Source organism: Zalophus californianus, chromosome 13, assembly GCF_009762305.2.
Source record: "Zalophus californianus isolate mZalCal1 chromosome 13, mZalCal1.pri.v2, whole genome shotgun sequence".
Lineage (NCBI taxonomy): Eukaryota > Metazoa > Chordata > Mammalia > Carnivora > Otariidae > Zalophus > Zalophus californianus.
The window spans coordinates 81,429,894-81,450,119 of NC_045607.1; the positions used below are offsets into that span (position 1 = coordinate 81,429,894).

At 41.9% G+C, this 20,226-nt stretch overlaps 1 protein-coding gene across 8 annotated transcripts in view; it reads left to right on the plus strand.

Moving 5' to 3' along the window:
• The window catches only part of CEMIP2 (cell migration inducing hyaluronidase 2), a 102,142-nt gene that overhangs the window by 62,738 nt on the left and 19,178 nt on the right, over positions 1–20,226 (plus strand). For 7 of the 8 annotated variants that reach the window (XR_004819511.1, XM_027614975.2, XM_035723538.1 and 4 more), the window contains 6 exons: positions 2,107–2,322; positions 5,819–6,027; positions 9,856–10,038; positions 12,281–12,500; positions 15,401–15,499; positions 19,174–19,328. Coding sequence is in view for 6 of the 8 variants with exons in the window: in XM_027614975.2 (XP_027470776.1) it covers positions 2,107–2,322; positions 5,819–6,027; positions 9,856–10,038; positions 12,281–12,500; positions 15,401–15,499; positions 19,174–19,328 (1,082 nt within the window). In the remaining 2 variants the exon portion in view is untranslated. Of the gene's footprint in view, positions 1–2,106; positions 2,323–5,818; positions 6,028–9,855; positions 10,039–12,280; positions 12,501–13,878; positions 13,964–15,400; positions 15,500–19,173; positions 19,329–20,226 lie in introns of those variants that run through there. The other variant, XR_004819512.1, reaches the window with a different exon arrangement.

Below are 20,226 nucleotides of genomic sequence, written 5' to 3' on the forward strand. Positions count from 1 at the left end.
ATTTGGGGAAGTTCTTTGTAATAATCTATGAAGACAGCTGAGTTCTTTCTGGTATTTTACTTGTCTGGGGCTTATTCTTCTGGGGAACCAGAAGGTAAAAGGATGAGAAAGAAGAGGAGTACTGGGCTGGTATAAGCCAGATACAGATACAAACTGTTGGAAGGTTTTTATGAAGACTGCAAAGAAGACTGAGAAATAGTTGTTTACAATGCAGTAGCCTAGAGAAATTGTTTTCTTAGTGGTTTCATCAGTGCCGTCTGGACCCTGAGCACACAGGACAGTCTGATTACATACCTTACCCTCCGCCATCTTGCCTGTTCCAAGATGGCTGTGGTCCAGGGAGGTTGAATCTCAGGCCTCCTCGCTCACCGCTCCCACAGGAGCTGCAACTGGAAAGTGGCTCATAGTTCTCTCATTCATGTCCACAGACAGGCTCTGCCTAGTTTAAAACAGAACATGGGATAGTTTACCAGAGTCTGTATCTGGTTTTCCAGAATGGCTGAGGCATGAAACAGAAGCCCAGGTGCAAATTGAGGTGCCATCTTGGTTGACTGGTTCTCTTTTAGGTCCTATGACTCCAGGGGAAAGAGGGAGGGCTACACTAGCAGATAGTTTCCCATATAAATAAGTAGGGCAGTCCTTGGAGCAGCTTTCCAGGGTTGAGGTTGGGTGTTCACTTTCTGTCCACATAGACCTTTCCATACACAGAGTTCTAGTGACCCCTGACAGTCATTCTGAAAAACATTTCATTGGGTGTTAACATTGGCTATGGGGTTCCCGAGTTCTAACTTCCACGCTGTTCAAGTGTAGTGGTCATCAGCCTGGCGGGGGGGTCTGATGGTGCTAATGCGCTGGGAACAGTCTGTAGAGAATGGTTTGCCAATTTTGTTCTCCGGAAAGGTGGGAAATATGCCCTAAACGTCTCTTAGATTTAACCATAGAAGGTGCAGGGAAATGGGAAAAAAAAAAAAAAAAAAAAGCCTACAACTAAGAATGTAGAGCCACTTGTCCCAAACATCACTGATTTTTCACTGAGTTGCCTATCGTTTAGATATTCAGTTGATTTTACAACATCCGAGGATGATGAGTACATAAAAGCATCTTAGAGGTGTATCTGCAAGGCTTTGCATAACGTGAATAATTTACCACTAATGAGAAGCAGCTAAAGACTATAAAACATGTCACCTGCAGCCTTTGTACTATGTGTTTAATAAAAGTCTTAAATTAACTGTACCTGACATGGAAATTACTGAGCTGGGTTTGGTTGACGTTGAGGAGAAAGTAACACTTTTCAGCAGATTCTGGTGCGTCCAGCGGTCCTCCAGCATACCAACGCGACACTTGGACGGTGTTTCAGTTTGCAACTATACTTGTTTTTTGGTGGTGGGATGGGTAGGGGGAGTCAAATGAACAAGCAACTAAAGCATTTGGAGTGAAATATTTATTTACTTGAGGTATAATTAGCAGGCAGGGAAATGCACACACCTTAAGTGTAAAGTTTATAATTTTTTTTTTTAGGATTTATTTATTTATTTAGAGGGAGTGAGAATGAGAGAGAGAGAGAGAGCACATGAGAGGGGGGGAGGGTCAGAGGGAGAAGCAGGCTCCCCGCCGAACAGGGAGCCCGATGCGGGACTCGATCCCGGGACTCCAGGATCATGACCTGAGCCGAAGGCAGTCGCTTAACCGACTGAGCCACCCAGGCGCCCAAAGTTTATAATTTTTAACAAACATGCATGACTGCATATCTCCCCTTCCCATTACTGTTCTGAGTCTCTTACCAAGGTTAGTTTTGTCTGGAGAGCAGGTAATTGTTTTTAAATGGAAAAAAAAGGAAAACACCAAATATGTTTTCAATATTTGCCACTTGACCTCCACAATCCACAGGGCTCTGTAACTTTTTTTTTTTTCTTTCCCAACCATGTCATAAGTAATTGAACAGTTTGATTGACTGGGTGCCATCGTTGATGACCATGAACTGTGACTTGCGACTGCTCTAACCTTACAGCAGTTGAAATAGATACGCTGTTGGATCCTTGCAGGGGATGCCAGCCAGGATGGTAGAAGCCTTCATGTTGTGATGTCCTGTTTTTTCACTGCTGGCAGGTGTCTTTGAATGTCTTCTTTGGAAAGCCTGGCCCCTGGTTTGAAGATTGTGAGCTGGATGGTGATAAGAACTCCATATTCCACGACATTGATGGCTCTGTGACGGGATACAAAGATGCTTATGTGGGAAGAATTGACAACTACCTGATCCGCCACCCGAGCTGTGTGAACATTACCAGATGGAACGCTGTGGTCTGCAGCGGGAACTATGCCCAGGTAAGCCATTGTGCATTACGATGCCTGGCTCCGAACCAGCTCCCAACAGCATCGCTTCCATGAGCAGGGTTCTCCTGCTCTTCAGCATGATTGATCCTTTCCAAAGCATGATTTTTCTTTAGGAAAAAAGGAAAAAAAATTCATGAGGGATCATGGACTCATACAATTTTATTTCAGGTTCTCTTGCTCCAAAGCAATTAAACAAGTGGAAACGTGGGTCCAAGAGTGGTTGGACGATTTGCCCTTGGTTAAATATGCTTGGGATATAGGTGGGGTGAGAACCCGTATTTCCCAAGTCTTAGGCCAGGTTTTCTTGCCATGCTACCACAGTGCCCTCTGAGAGGGAGATTTATTGTTTGCTTTCAGGGTCATTATCTCTACTAAATTAGAGAATTAGGCAGAAGGATAAAGATTGGAGGGAGTTTTCTGGCTTACTTTTAAAGGAGTATTAGCTTCTTTGTTGTGGGATTTCTCATCCCCATAAGGAGAACAAAATGTTATTCTTGCCTAAGTTCTGGGAAAGACAAGGAAAAATGGAGAATTAACTATAGGAGAGAAGAAAAGAATGTGGTTTGAAATGTAATTTCTTTTTTCCTTTCATCTTATTCTTAATCAGAATTGCCTGCTAAAACTAAGTTAACCTAAGATGCTCTATAAATTCTAGCATTAAAATAAAACAAAACCAAAAAGATTTTAGCTCTTTTTTGTAGACACAGTTTTAGTTAAATTTCATGGGTGTGTGTCTGTCTGAGAGTGGTATGTGCTCACAAATGAAATAGAAAATTATTATTGATGTGCCCATCGACCCTTTGGATTTCAAATGTATTCGAGAACGTGAACCTAATCCTATCTTACAAAGCAGAGTAGTAATTCAATTTTTATTGGAGGATGAAGAAAGAAGTAAGTCATCTAATGCTTCCTAGGAGGTTCTGGAAATGGTAGGACCGCAAGTCAGAAATCTTTTCCTGAGAATTTGGGATTTGGGCTGGGAGCCCAGATCCGCAGCCATTTGTTGTTACTTAGATAATGTACAAGACTCTGTTTTTTTTTTTTTTTTTAAGATTTTATTTATTTATTCATGAAAAACAGAGAGAGAGAGAGAGAGAGAGAGGCAGAGGGAGAAGCAGGCTCCCAAGGAGCAGGGAGCCCGACCCGGGACTCGATCCCAGGACGCTGGGATCATGACCTGAGCCGAAGGCGGACGCTTAACCATCGGAGCCACCCAGGCGCCCACAAGACTCTGTTTTTAGGCAAAAGGTAGAAGCACCTGGATCTCAAGATGCAATAATAATTGTTTGGCTATTTATAAATATGTTTTAACTCTTTGCTAACTCAAGGGTTAAAGGGGCTCAGGAAGAAAGGTGGAAACATAAGGAGAATTAAAGTTACAGGGGCGCCTGGGGGGCTCAGTTGGTTGAGCGTCAGCCTTCGGCTCAGGTCATAATCCCAGGGTCCTGGGATCGAGCCCCGCATCGAGCTCCCTGCTCAGTGGGAAGTCTGCTTCTCCCTCTCCCTCTCCCTCTGCTGCTCCCCCTGTTTTTGCTCTCTCCCTCTCTCTCTCTCAAATAAATAAATAAAATCTTAAAAAAAAAAATAAAGTTACATGTGTCACTTCCTATCCTTTCTGGATTTGGAAGAAGACAGGAGATTGATGGATCTATCTCCTATTGTTATATATAACATATATAACCTAATATGTATAATCTGTTTTTTATATTACAACCTAGTTTTAAAATTATTTTAATTTATATTTTATATTCTATATTCTATATATAATCTATATAATAAATATAGATTAAATATAAACATTTTAAAAATAAGTATAATATGTATGTCTAGTAACTATGAAATAATATATAGTACATACTAAATATATTTAAATTAAGACAATTGGGAGTCTCAAAATATGTATTTCCTATCTTTATTTTAAATCTTTAAGGGGTGTCCAGGGGCACCTGGGTGGCTCAGTCGTTAAGCGTCTGCCTTCAGCTCAGGTCATGATCCCGGGGTCCTGGGATCGAGCCCCGCATTGGGCTCCCTGCTCGGCGGGAAGCCTGCTTCTCCCTCTCCCACTCCCCCTGCTTGTGTTCCCTCTCTCACCGTGTCTCTCTCTGTCAAATAAATAAATAAAATCTTAAAAAAAAAAATTTCTTAAGAAAAAATTCTTTAAGGGGTGTCCATAAAGAAGTGTTATTATATTGAAATAGTCAAACATGAATGAGACCTAAGGAGCTTTTCTGGCTCACAGGTTGTATACATGAAGAATTGTTACAGACAAAACAGTAGGAATGACAGGAAGGAAAAAAGAGCACTGTTGTGGATTAAATGCCCTCTTCTGCAAATGTTTTAATCCTCCTGGAGAATTCTGTTACAGGATAATGATTTGTTTTAGGAAATTGTTCTGAGGTGTGTTCTTTGGAGGATGCATTTGGAGAAGGTTTCGTTTTGGCACAGCGAGGGGCGCAAATGCCACTGGAATAAATTCAGGATTTTTCAAATTTGTCTCTGTTTAATATATTTTTCCAGTTTTTGCAAAGTGCTTTATAGTTTTTTTTTTTTTTTTGAATGGATGAAAAATGACTTCTTGGGCTGATGTAGGTCATGGAAAATTGAAAGCCGAAGCTCTAAGATATTTCAGTTTTCCATCTCTTGTTTTAGAGGAAAGGCTTTCAGATTTGACTGGAGGGTGTCAGTTTTCATATTAATTTACGGATTCATATGTGTGTTCTTCAGAGTGAGGTATTTCTTTGACAAACTATATAAGCCGCAAAGGTTTTATATTCTGATGAATAGGCTGGCCTGTGGTGGTGGAAGAGATGATGAAGATCTTGGCTAGCAGAATGCTGGGTCTGTTTTTACCATTCCAGTTTAAGTCGGCTTCATTTTAAGTATAACTTAGGATGAAGTTGGCTACTACTCATTTAGTCTGGCTCAGATCACAGAACCTCTGTTCTGGAAGGAGAGACAATGATCTTTGTGCTGCAAATGTTTGTTTAGCTTATGTAAGCTTTCGTTCTCTCCTCTTTAATTCTTTTTTTAAAATAAATTTATCAAGTTTTTAATTTTTTAGAAAGATTTTTATTTATTTGAGAAAGAGAGCAGGAGCACGGAGGGGGACGGGCAGCGGGAGAGGGAAAGGGAAAAGCAAACTCCCCGCTGAGCAGGGAGCCCCACGTGGGACTCGATCCCAGGACCCCGAGATCATGACCTGAGCCAAAGGCAGACGCTTAACTGACTGAGCCACCCAGGCGCCCCTTGAGTTTTTAATTTTAATTCTAGTATAGTTAACATAAAGTGTTCGATGAGTTTTAGATGTGTGTAGTGATTCCGCAATCCTACACATGACTCCGTGCTCATCACGGTTAAGTGTACTCTTGAATCCCCAGTCCCTATTTCACCCATCTCCCCCTGCCCCCCACCTTCCCTCCGGTAACCACCAGCGTGTTCTCTGTGGTTAAGAGTCTTCTCCCCTCTAATTCTTAATTGCTTTTTGAAGGTTTATGTGCAGACATGGAGCACTCAGAATCTGACTATGACCATCACGCGAGATGAGTATCCCTCCTACCCTATGGTGCTCCGGGGCATTAACCAGAAGGCTACCTTTCCTCAGTACCAGCCTGTGATCATGCTGGAGAAGGGCTACACTATCCACTGGAACGGACCGGCACCAAGGACTGCTTTTCTATACCTCGTAAACTTCAACAAGTACGTCTGCATTACTGTTATTTCACATAGTGGAGCAAGTCGTAATTTCGTGGAGACAAATGATACCATACTGCTTTGGTAGCCAGTGAAGAATGCCGATTTCCCGTACTTTGTTCTTCTTAGGTGGAGGCTGTATGTTTTTTGTTGATGGAATTAAGCAGTTCCACAGGTTGAATCCTGTCATTTAAAAAACATTTCTTTTTGTCTGTGGTCGAGGTATTGTGTGCAGAAAGCCACTTAACAAGAGCCTTTACTATAGTCTGTCAAGGGCTTTAATTCCCCATAGCTGGGATGGGAAGAAGTTTTATCTGGCATTCCAACTGAGCACTTGGTTATCTAGAAAATGAAAAAAATTTCGAGGCCCAGTTTAGACCTGACAGAAGAGAGTGGCGTGATTGATGAGTAATGTCAGCGACAGGCAGGAGGGAGAAGAATCGGGGCGTGAAGGCCAGGCGCTTACCACGCCTGCCGGAAAGCGTCTGTCTGTCCCTTCTTAATTTCAGTTGTCTGTCCTAATAATACTACTTTCAATCAAAGGCTCTGTTTTTACGTTAATTTATTCAAGTGTTTTCTGTGTGCCCGTTGATGTAAAGATGAACAAGAAAAGGACTTGTCTTTCGGGAGCTCCTGTTACCCAGGTAGAAAAAAATTTAAGTACATTGACAAACCAGTGCTATTTTTAGTGGACAAAGGATAGAGCAATAATGCTGCCTCTGGGGGCTGGGCCAGGCTGCACGGAGGAGGTGATACTAAGGGACCAGTCTTGGTGGAAAAGCAATACCATTGAGAAAGGGCTGGTTCTGCTCAGGGACGGATGGATTCAGTGTGATGGGAGCGTGGGGTGCATCGGGAAGTGACAGATGATGCTGGGAGGTGGAATGGCACAGTTTTGAAAGGGCCGAGGTAACCAGTCTAGTTGGGTGTGATGGTGAACGCAGGGGACTCCATGGGACTGCGCAGATAGGTATTGGAAAAATTGAAACGGCCGATTCCCCTGGCTGGTCCTAATGCTCTGACTTGTCACAGCTCTCTTAAAACACCCACTTGAAATGAACAGAGGTGGGCCTAGAACATGTAGGAATTCAGCTCTATGTAGATCACTTCCAAGGAGCTGTGCATATCAGTGGATGCCCTTCTGCGATGATAGGGCCCCAGCACCCGCTCCAAGCCGGCCCGTGACTGTTTTCCTCTGACATTAACTGCTATTTCTCTGTGCCTTTGCCGGAGAATCGCACCCCTGCCTACTGAGTCAACCAAGGCAAAAATCCCAGGACTCATCACTGAGTCTTCTTCTCCTTCATCCCATCCCATCAGTGACCAAAGCCTGTTGGTCCTATCTCCTTAATGGTGTTCAAGTCTCTCCACTTTTTTCCACCCCGACTGCTTGTGGCTGAGTTCAGACCGTTACCATCTCTCGCCTGGATCCTACGTGATCTCCCCACAGCCAATCCTTAGTTCACATTGTGTCCAGGGTGAGGTTTCCAAAAGCCAGTCCGATATGGCCAGTCCTAGGAAGGAGCCGCAGAGAAGGCTGTGAAAGAAACAGTGAGGATGGAGGAGAAATGTCAGAGTGATCCGTAACTCAAAGACTTCTATCCGCCAGGGTATGAATTTGAGGTGAGAGATTACAACCAAATGGTATACAGGGTTCTGTAAGGATCACACATAATTTTTGGAAAAGTACTGAGCGAGTAAAAATCTTTTAAAGTGAAATGAGGCTGAACCCAGAAGTTTCAAAAATCTGCATGGGCTTTGGAAGTTCAGTCAGACTTTCCTGGCTTAAGTAGCTCAAAGTTTATCAAAATTACATCATGGGCAGAGGCAAGAGGAAGAGAAGAACAATTTTTCCCCCCAAATTTAATGTGATTATGGAGAGGTCATAGATCCTGTCACAGTGCCATTTCTACAAATAACACTTTAAAAACAATAAGAGCTGTGCTTATTCATTAAATAAAATAAGGAGAATAGAGAAAAACAAAGAAAATGGAAATAACCTATAATTCTTCTAATCACAGTGAGGCATTAGAAACATTATTCTCCTGTCTCTCTCCACCCTCGTGTGTTTTCGGAGCATATAGATACACCAAAATTTACTTGACTACTCTCTTCCTCCGTGAGCACATACCTTGTTTTTCTTCTGCCAGCCCTGCTACACCCCCCCCTTTTTGCTATTATAAATGATGCTGTGTAAAGCATCGTTCCTGGTCTTTGTTACTAGTTATTCTTTAGCGGGATTACTGGTAAAATCTGCATGAATAATTTTGTTACCTGTTGTTTAAATATTCTTTGGAAGAGTGGTGGTAAGTGTAGAACCTTGTGAATGTACTTAATGCTACTGAACTGTGGAGTTAAAAGTGGATAAAAAGATAAATTTTTGGTTATGGATATTTTACCACAACTTACAAAATGCCCTCAATCAGCAAGTGATTAAAAAAGGGGAAATATTTGTAATGGTTTCCAGAAAGTGTTGATTTTTGTATCTAAAGACAGGATATTACGTAAGAAAAAAAAACCACCACAGCAATTTGGTAATATGCATCGAAAGCTTTAAAAATACACATGCTTTGGGGCCCTTGGGTGGCTCAGTCGATTAAGCATCTGCCTTTGGCTCAGGTCATGATCCCGGGGTCCTGGGATTGAGCCCTGCATCGGGCTCCCTGCTCGGTGGAGAGCCTGCTTCTCCCTTTCCCTCTGCCTGACGCTCTGCCTACTTGTGCTCTCTCTATCTCTCTGTCAAATAAATAAATAAAAAAAATACATATGCCTTTATATCCAGCTTTTTTTTTTTTAAGATTTTATTTGTTTATTCATGAGAGACGGAGAGAGAGAGGGAGAGAGAGAGAGAGAGAGAAGCAGAGGTAGAAACAGGCTCCCAAGGAGCAGGGAGCCCATTGCGGGACTTGATCCCAGCACCCTGGGATCATGACCTGAGCCGAAGGCAGACGCTTAACCATCTGAGCCACCCAGGCGCCCTATATCCAGCAGTTTTACTACTAAGTTTTTATCCTAATACAATCATAAAGGAAAGAATATATCTATGAACAAAAAAATTCTTTGGAGGGGCACCTGGCTGGCTCAGTCTGTGGAGCGTGTGACTCCTGATCTCAGGGTTGTGAGTTTGAGTCCCCCATTGGGATTACTTAAAAAAAAAAAAAAAAAAAAAAAAAAAAGTAAGTAAAATTAAAAAAAAATTCTTTGGAAAGATTTTACCAGCGTACACTCCCATTGTCAGGCTATTAGTGTTTCTTCCATTTTCATACATTCCCATTTCATACATTCCCAGTCATCTCACTTAATTTTATTATCCTCTTGCAGTGTCTAAGTACATTTTATCCAACTTCTTTTTTTTTTTTTTTTAAGATTTTATTTATTTATTTGACAGAGAGAGGGAGAAAGAGAACACAAGCAGGGGGAGTGGGAGAGGGAGAAGCAGGCTTCCCGCGGAGCAGGGATCCCGATGCGGGGCTCGATCCCAGGACCCCGGGATCATGACCTGAGCCGAAGGCAGCCGCTTAACGACTGAGCCACTCAGGCGCCCCATTTTATCCAACTTCTATTCACATTCTCTGAAGTCCTGTTGAGACCAAGACATTTTTGTAAGCGAGACAACTGTTGTAAATATATTGATAAGTGAAGTTTGGGGAACGTACAGAGGCGGGTGATTTGCTAGTATGTCGGGGTACAGAACTTCCATTGTTAGTGGCTCAATCGATACACATCAGAAATTTAAGAAGGAGAGAAATCATGGCTGAAATTTACATATGCTGTAGTACTCAAGATATATAGGCTCAAGTGTGAATTCATTGTTTTATTGTCTCTCCTTTATAGGAATGACTGGATTCGAGTTGGCCTCTGCTATCCATCAAACACAAGTTTTCAGGTTACCTTTGGCTTTTTACAGCGCCATAATGGCTCATTATCCAAAATGGAAGAATATGAGCCTGTGCATTCACTGGAAGAATTGCAGAGGAAGCAGTCTGAGAGGAAATTCTATTTTGACTCCAGCACGGGGTAATTGGGCACAACCAGTGAATGAGAATTATTGCTATTTTTCTTTAATGGTGAAATTACTAGTTCTTCAGCCTAACTAAGAATAGGTTGTGATGGGACGGCTGTTTAGGAAAGCAGCTGATGTGGGTAATTCTCTGCTCATCACTATTAGAGGTTTAGAGAAGTAGAATGACTCGTAATTATAGTTGGCGGCAGGAATCAAATGAAGATGTTTGCCATATACCTATTAAGGCAATTTGGAGAGAGAAATTACCCTTGTCAGTGAAGAACCAGTAGGCCCAATTGAAAATTAAAATAATTTTTTTCTATGACAACCGTTAAGATGATTATTTACATGGAAAAGAGTTCATATTTCAGGAAAAGCTCATTTTTTTCTTCCTTTGAGGTGATCTCTCAAGTTGACCTTGAGTTTGAAAAAACAACCAAACCAAACCACTGTATAACCATAGCATATTTGCTTTCAAGTTTCTCTAGGCTGCGTCTTTCCACTTTTTAATTCTAATCCTGTTCACCCAGGGTCCTGTTGGCTTTGTCTACCTTTATCCAGTTACAGTCTCTCAGCCTTTGGGCTATGGTAGGCTTGATCTCCTATACTCTTCCAGCAAGTAGCATGCTCCTTCAGCACCCATTCCTTAAGCTGACATTCCTATCACATGCCATCGTCTAGGTACTGTAAAGATACTCATGTGAATAAGACCCATTTTTCACAGTCCACTGAAGGACATGGGCCTGTAAAGCAAGTCATCAGCGAACTAGAGGTTTAAATGCTATAATTCCTATAGTGGGATATTCAGTGTGCCTTCTGAGGTCACCCAGAAGCCCAGCCTAGGATGATCAGTGACATCCCAAGAGGGTGACACTGGGGCTAACTCCTGAGGAATGAGTAGGAGGAGATGGAAAAAGAGAGGGGTCAGGTGTCCCCAGGAGCAGTGCGGATAGGTGCATGGAGGCATGGAAGAACGCAGCATGGTATGTTTGGGGGAAAGATGAAAGTTCAGAATGGGGAGAAGGCGTGAGGTTGGGGTTCAGTTAAGTGTCTTGTTTTTGAAGAAGATGCAGCTCGTTTGCCCTCCAGGGCCCCTCCAGCAGCCCGTGTGACCAGCTTAAGTCTTTTCTTAATCATAATTGTCACTGATTTTCAGTAAGACTTAAAACAACCTATTTGGACTTTTATTCTACAGATGACAGAGCTTCCACATTCCCTGTTGATTTTCCACAAAAATAAATGGAGCACCCCAATTTGTGAGGATGGTCTAGGGATCACAAATGAACGATTAGCTGGGAAATATTTTTTTTCATTCCAACATTTTTAGAATCCATCAGCCTTCGAGGTTCTAATTCTTTTTTAATTCTATTCATTTTAATGATTTTTAATTAGGCCCCTTTCACTCCTTATGTATATATGTTAAAAGTACTGATGTTAGGACCATGGCTGGTTTTTACCTCATAACTGCAACTTTTCATTGTTCACTGACTTCATATTAAAATATGAATTCATGATCTCCAGTAATCAGTCACATTTGATCACATGCTTTACAATCTTGACTTCCTTTGGTTCAGAAAGACTAGGTTTGCTGACAGATGTTGGACTGTTGCCTGGAAGTTACTTTTCCATTCATCTTGGCGGCAGGAGGATAATTCCGAGTGGGCGGGGCTGTTCCTTTCCCTTGATTTTGGCCGAAGTACAGACAGAAGGACCTCAGGCCCATCTGCTCTTAGTAAACATCACAGGAATTGATGGGAGACCATATCTTGGCCTTAGCCAAGCAAGTCACAGTTGCTATTTTTATTTATTTCAAATTTATGCCTTAAACCAAAATGATTTATAAACCAAAAAAAAAAAAAAAAAAAATCAAAAAACCACCACACTAATTTATGAAATCCTAAACTCAACACAAGTCTAAAGTTTTCCAAGGAGGTTTTGAACCAAACCAAAGTCCATCCTCCCAAATTACCTATTGAACTATTTCACTTCAGAAGTTAACTTTGATATGTTCCAGAATGACTGAATCAGGTCATCAAAATATTTTCTGAAAGTAGTGTTGCATTTGCCTTTAGGGCCCTAGGAGGATAGAAAGGAAGGAGAAACTACTTCATTAGTTTTGTAATTTATTTTCTTTTAAGGAAAAGTTACTTTATTAGAGGAATAGCCCTTTGGGCGCCGTGAGCCAATGTGAGGAATTTTCGTGAGTTTTTGAGAGTCCGTCTTAACATCCCATGGATTGGTTTGTGTTCCGCTCAGGTTGCTGTTTTTGTATCTCAAAGCCAAAAGCTACAGGGATGGCCACAGTTACTGTTCATCTCAGGGATGTGAAAGAGTCAAGATCCAGGCAGCAACGGACTCAAAAGATATCAGTAACTGCATGGCCAAAGCATATCCCCGGTATTACAGGAAGCCGTCAGCACTCAAGCGCATGCCCTCCATGCTCACCAGGTTCTGTCAAGGCTGCGGGACCCGCCAGGTAAACAAGGAGGAACAGTAGGCTATGGGTGGAAAAGAATCAAAAAGCAGTTTTTTGTTTGTTTCTTTATTTTGGCAATAGGCACATTTTTCTTTGAAACACCAGTCTTGCCAAGTTATAAATACTGCATGATTTCTCCTGAATTTTGGCCCGTTCTACAGTGTGATAATCCTAAGAAGCAAACTAGTCCAAATTCATAATAGAAATATTTTACCTGGTGATACATCCATTTACCCTGGATGACTGTAGACTTTTTGGCCCTCATCTTTCCCCTACCCGCCTCAGGTTTGATTCTGTGACAATAGTGTTATTGGATTTACATGTCAGTCATGTAGAAAAATACTTTATTTTATTGAGGACTATAAAATTTCTTTTCCAAAAATGCAACTCATATATGGGGCACCTGGGTGGCTCAGTCGGTGAAGTGTCTGACTCTTAATTTTGGCTCAGGTCATGATCTCAGGGTCGTGGGATCCAGCTCCACATTGGGCTCTGTGCGAAGCATGGAGTCTGCTTGAGATTCTCTCTCTCTCTGCCCCTGTCCCTCCCTCACTAAAATAAATAGATAAATCTTAAAAAAAATGCAACTCATATGAAAATTGTCCCCCCCCCTTTTTTAAGATGGAAAGCTACTGTTAATTTTGAAGCATGTGCTATTACATTTACCTGTAATTAAAAGTACAAACTAACTTTGGCTAGAAGGAAAATCCTTCTTCTTCTTAATTACAAGGTTTCCCTCTGGATCTTGAGAAAACATGGCAATGAAAGTAAATCCAAAATATGAGCTCAAATTGTGCATGGGGTTTTCAAAGGAAGTCAGACCAGCTCCAAGTGAAAAAGTATAAGTTAATATTGCTCTAATTAATATTTAACCTTTACACAGATAAATATGGGTTAAGGGAAATGGTTCTTTTTTTTTTTTTAAGATTTTATTTATTTTTGACAGAGAGAGTGTACAAGCAGGGGGAGGGGCAGAGGCAGAGGGAGAAGCAGGCTCCCAGCTCAGCAGGGAGCCTGATGTGGGACTCGATCCCAGGACCCTGGGATCATGACCTGAGCCGAAGGCAGACACTTAACCATCTGAGCCACCCAGGCGCCCCAGGGAAATGGTTCTTAAAGTGTGGTCCCAGACGAACCGCATCAGCATCACTTGGGAACTTGTAAAATTTTAGAATTCTTGGTCCCACCCTAGTTCTACTGAATCAAAAATGTTTCTCATTTGTTTTTGCCTATTGGTGGCAGTAAGGTCAGAGAGAGGAACATGGATTATTCTTCCTGTTATCATATATAAGTATTTTTTCAAAGGCAACTCACTATCCACAGTTTCAATCTTTCATATCCCTGTGCCACTTCTATTCTCCACCTCAACTGAAACCAGCCCACCGACCCACCTGCCAGCCTACCAGCCAGCCACCCAACTCACCACCCAACCCACCAACCAAGCCAACCGTGTACATGAAGAAGTGCGTATAGATCCTTGCCTGTCCCATGTAATATCTTGACTATTAAAGTGACATTTTATTTATTTTTTATTTTATTTTAATTTTTATTTTCTGGGGGGGGGGAGGGACAGAGGGAAAGGGACAGAGAGAATCTTAAGCAGGCTCCGTGCCCAGCGCAGAGCCCCATTACGCCTGGCTCGACGACACGACCCTTGAGATCATGACCTGAGCCGAAATCAAGAGTCAGATGCTTAAACTGACTTAGCCACCCAGGCGTCCCTAAAGTGATATTTTTAGATGATCTTTGTGGGGAAGTAAGTTCTCCAGCCTCATTCTCAAGCCGAATTTGTTAACGTCCTTCATTACAGAAAAGATTATATGATTTATTATAACAATCGCAACATGATAATTTATAAATAATCATCATTGGAAATACCCCAAGCCTATCTTTTTAAAAGGTTCCATACATTAATGTTTAGCATTCCTTGTTTTTTTTGTGTGTGCTTGAAACATTGATTAGAATTTATTTTTTTAAAAATGTATCGATTACTGACTTGGTGCTGTTGGAAAGTACTTGAAGCATTTGGGAACCTCACTTTTACTTGGAAATTTGAACGAATGAGTTTGTTTTGAATATCGGAAAGAAACACGTACATGAGGAGTCAGTAGGAAAATTCACACAGGCTTTTGACTCCAAACCTGAGCTTCTGAATGTTGAGTATCATGATTGTTTGCCCTTGGAATGAAGTTGTCAACAGGCATTCATCAGGAACATATACCTTAAGTGCTGAATTGTGTGAGCGTTCGGCCTGCTTTTGAACGAGAAGAAAGCCTTTAGGGAGGAGGTGCAAGGTGGGATTTGGAGGCTGAGAGTGATTTCAAGGAGTGGAAGGAAACAAGGAAGGGCATTCTGGGGGGAGGGAACAGCATCTGCAGAGGCAGAGTGGCGGGAAAGGAGGTGAAGCACTTGTGGGAAAGCGATAGCTGCAGAAGGGGTAGAACCAGGGGGACTAGGGGCCTGGATATAAGGCGTGGCTTCATTTATGGGACACGTTGCAAGTCAGGTAGAGGAAGTTGGCCTGGTGATGCACTTTTGAACAGGGTAATGCTTGTCACCTTTACTTCTCTCAGTTCTGGAGTGACCGAGTCCCAATTCAAGATAACTGGTCTGAAGAGGACAAAGGTCTAAGTGTAAAGCACATTTACTTAGTCATTTGCAGAATTGATTTTCTGAACAAGATTACAATTACTTGAGACTGGGATTATTCCAGAAAAGGAGGAACATACATTTCTTATATTAAATCCGGATCCGAAGGTGGAAGTCCAGGCCATTCAGTCTGTACAAAAAGTTCGCAGGGGAGAAAAAACACCATTGGGTTTGATATAATTGAGTTGATTTTGAGGCCCTTTTGAAGGAAGATGTGGTTGACAGAAATATGGAACTTCTTCCCTGTTTAGGTGGTGTTTACTAGTGATCCTCATAAAAGCTACCTCCCCGTGCAGTTCCAGTCACCCAGTAAAGCAGAGACTCAGCGTGGAGACCTGTCTATTATCTCTGTAAGTACCGTCTGGCCTGTACCCTGCCTCAGCTTCTCACTTTTTATGTTTTATCCCGGTGACATGAATTATCTCTGGTAACAGCCACTTGGTGGCAAGCAGTATAATAGAGGCACAACTACCTCCTAAACATTTGCGTTTTTAAGTACATTAAATGTATTAAGTCTGTTTTCTCACTGGATTGTGTTTATTGACGACTTTGAGGTGAACGTTAAAATTGGTTCTCTCTGGATTGTGTTTATTGATGACTTTGAGGTGAATGTTAAAATTGGTGAATGTTAAAATTGAGGTGAATGTAAAAATGTAAAAATTGAGGACTAACCAAGTGTTAGTCCTCTGTTCTAAGCGGGTTTATGGAAGTATAGGCCTGAGCCTCATTGTCAACACATAGAATCTGGGCGAAGAGCCAGGCTAGCCAGTGTTAACCAGCTCTTGGCTTGAGGTCTGTCCAAAATCAGGGTGACCAGAGTGCCACTGTATAATGAGCTCTCGGGGTGGCAGGTATCTAGACATCTAACTAATATCTAGCCAGGGGCTGGTCCTAGCCTCATGTGGTTTCTTTATTTTTATTTTTTATAGGTTTTACTTATTCATTTGAGAGAGAGGGAGAGAGCGCAAGCAGAGGGAGTGGGAGAGGGAGAAGCAGGCTCCCCACTGAGCAGGGAGCCCGATGTGGGACTCGATCCCAGGACCCCGACACTTAATCCACTGAGCCACCCAGGCGCCCCTCATGTGGTCTCTTTGAGGAGCTCATTTTTTTTGTTTGTTTTTTTATAATTGAAGTATAGCTGACATACAATATTGTATTAGCTTCAGACGTAGTGATTTGACATCTGTGTACATTATGAAATGTTCACCATAGTAAGTGTAGTTACTGTCTGTCACCATACAAAGTTATTACAGTATTATTGACTCTATTCCCTATGCTGTACTTTTCCTCCCTGTGTCTTACTTTTTTTTTTTTTTTACTTATGTATTTTTATAACTGGAAAAATCTGTATCTCTTAATCCCCTTACACCTGTTTGATGCATCCTCCAACCATGGGAGCTCAGGTTTTTAAGGTAGTGAGCAACACAATCACAGATCCACATGTATGTGGACAAAATTATATCTTACTCTTTTTTTTCTTTCCCAATTTCTTTTATTGTGTCAAAATATACATCACATAAAATTCATTGTCTTAACCATTTTTAAGTGTATAGTGCAGGGGTGTGAAGTACACTCGTATGGTATGCAAGCATCACCACCATCCATCTCCAGGATTGAACTCTGAATTAAGAATATCCCTACTTGGGGAGGGGAGGGTGAAATGGGGTGTTATTGATCAACAGACATGTAGTTTCAGGTAAGATAAATAAGCTCTCCAGATCTGCTGTATGACATAGTCCCTGTAGTCAGTAATTATGTATTGTACCCTTAAAATTTGTTAAGCACATGGATATTGTGACCTCACACACACAAAATTAAAAAGAAAGAAAGACAGACTATCTCTATTTAAATGTAGCTCAAAGATTCCCCAACTATATATGTATGCCTATTGCCCTTGGTTAGCAACTGTTCATTTTGTAGTATGTTCATGATGTAATTTTTTCTGGCGTAAAATTTGTTAGCTTAGCATCTCAGTGCAGTCAGCTGCGTGGAGAACCTGATCCCAGCCTTGTTGTCATGGTATCTGGTGGGAGTTAGTTGCAGAAGGGAAGCAAGTGGGTGCTGAGTCGCTCTGCTCCACTAAGTCCACTAAACAATTCAAGAAGATACTGTTTTGCCCAAAAAATCTCAGGCGGGCTGTGCTCCAGGGTCTGAAGACAGTTTTTTTTTTTTTTAACTCTGTTGCTGCACACGGGGTGCTCAGGACCCCAGAAAAGTCACAATATTGTGTTTTGTCATATTTACCTCCGATACTTTACCCAAGCATTGCCTGAAGAATCTTTGCTAGAACATGGTGTTTCTTAAGTCTTTATGGACACTTTTGTGTTTTCTTTAAGTAACAGGTTTTAAGGGGTTCTTTTCAAGGGGACAGTTTAAGTGTGTTGAGGATCATTATATATTTTTTCTCAAATGTATCTCAATTTTAAGTATTCAGATTTTTCTAAATAAGAGAATCACTTCCAGTCTTCCCAAATATAAAGTGGTACTTTACCTCAAGGATTTCCAGAATTGTTCTCTGGCTTAGAGCAATATAAACATAGCCAAAAAAAAATCATTCGATTCCTTTGAGACCAGTAGCGATTAGAAATAAAATTTAGGGGCACCTGGGTGGCTTGACGTCGGCCTGGGTCATGATCTTGGGGTCGTGGGATCGAGTCCCGTGTTGGGCTCTGTGCTCTGTGTGCAATCTGCTTGTCCTTCTGCCCTTAGCGCTTGTTCTTTCTCTTTCTCTCTCAAATAAATAAATAAAATCTTAAAAAAAGAAATAAAATTTAAATAAAATTTCCTCAAACATGGACAAGTGTAGTAGTGATGGCATTTCTCCTTTGTTAGCTTTAGCATAGTTTATAATTTTATACGTTTTATTTTTTTCAAGATAAACGTTTTTTTTTTTTTTTTAAGTTTTTATTTATTTATTTATTTAAGTAACCTCGATGTTCAGTGCAGGGCTTAAACTCAGGACCGAGATCAAGAGCTGCACGCTCCTCTGAGTCGGCCACGCGCCCCAATTTTATACATTTAAAAATAGGAACATTGCCTATGGCTTAAATTAGTGTTCAATCATTTTTTAGTACAGCAAGTCTTTTTTCCTTCTTTTTTGGCTGAGGAATTAATGATATTTGGATGTGTCTGGAGTTCCTTTTTCCTAAAGAGGTCTCAAACCACTAATGTAATTTAAAGAGGACTCCTGGAAATTTCAGCTCACAATAATTGTGAACAAAATCTATTAATACCTTGTGGCTTACATCCTGATGAAATGACCACTTTTCCATTTTGATTTTATTTTTATTTTTTTATTTTTTTAAAGATTTTATTTATTTATTTGACAGAGAGAGACACAGCGAGAGAGGGAACACAAGCAGGGGGAGTGGGAGAGGGAGAAGCAGGCTCCCCGCCGAGCAGGGAGCCCGATGCGGGGCTCGATCCCAGGACCCTGGGATCATGACCTGAGCTGAAAGCAGACGCTTAACGACTGAGCCACCCAGGCGTGCCTCCATTTTGATTTTAAAGGAGAGCTATGGGTGGGACAAAGGAGATGAGGCCGTCTAGCTCCTTCGGTGTTGCAAACCTAAACTCTACTGGGGGGTTTCTGTGTCGGGGAAGGCATGATATTTTTCTCTGAACCAGTGTGACTGTAAGTGAGCTACGGGAACTGTGGTACAGAGGCTGGTGCCTGATCGCTGAGTTTAGAAGCTTTGACCCCAGTGAGAGAGTGGTGGTAGGCATGAAGTTCTTATGCCAGCAGCAAGAGTCACGCTGCTCATCTGAGTGTGAGCTGCCGTGCCTTGCTCAGAGCATCCAATCCAACCAGTAAAGACCAATCAAAGGCACAGTCTAGAATACTGGCAGGGTTTCAGATGTTGGCGGAGAAAGAATCACTGGATGATGCAGTTTGAATCCTGGAAATAGAATTTGATTCATGGGTTTAGAAGACCGAGGGAAGGGCTCGGACTCATCAAAGATGAGTCATCTTGGAGATATAAATGGGGTGATGACAGCAGAAGACATGTTTCTCTGTTCTCAGGTCAATGGCACCGACTTTACCATCCAAGACGCGGGCGTCCTTCTCCTTATTGTGGATGCCTGCAGCGTTCCCTTCCGGTTAATGGAAAAAAAGATTTTCTCTCCTGCTGATATCAGTCTCATGGAAGAGTATTTGAGAACAGGCATCCCTCCAAGGTAGGTGATGCTTGCTCTGCAAGAGGAGACAGGCCATCGGAACAGGTGACACCTGGTTAACTCTGAGCTTTGGTTTGTCTTTCCACCCTTGTACGGTGTGGGCATTTAGGGCTGTTGAAAGGTGGTCATTCCTTTCCCGTCTCAGATTGACGCCCATGTGGTCTAAATAGCATAGTATTGCTCAGCGAGAGCCTGGATGTGAGCAGAGTTTGCAAATGGTGTGAAGGCTCTTAGAAGGGGAATTGCTCGGTATTTTGGAACCTTACTGCCCACTTTTTAGTAGTTGGTCGATTACATTGCACCTAACTCAGAAGGTTCATTTCCAGTTTAAAGCAATTTTATACACAATTTGACCTTTGTGGCCATCTGTCCTACTGATAAGACAGCATTATGCTGTGAATTCACCACCTAGCTCACATGGAAGTGACTGGAAAGTCCACTGAGTTTTATTTTATTTTTATTATTATTTTTATTTTTAAAGATTTTATTTATTTATTTGACAGAGAGAGAGCACAAGCAGGGGGAGCGGCAGGCTCCCTGCTGAGCAGGGCACCCGATTCACGGGACTCAATCCCAGGACCCTGGGATCATGGCCTGAGCCGAAGGCAGATGCTTAGCAACTGAGCCACCCAGGCGCCCCTGTCCACTGAGTTTTAACTGGACAGGTATCTGGTCTCTCTTTTAAGAGCCCTGGCCTGATGCCTTTTGTTTTGTTGGTCTCTGAAGAAGCATGCACATGAGCAAAACCTTTCTTTTTGGGGACTGGTTAGACCCTGCCTCCTAGAGGCAAGGAGACGAATTCAGGCTCCTCCCTGCCTCCCTTGGATGTGCTGTAGATGCTGACTCACAAGCAGACCTTCATTTAGTGAAGCAACTAAGGGAAGGGCATAAGCTTCCT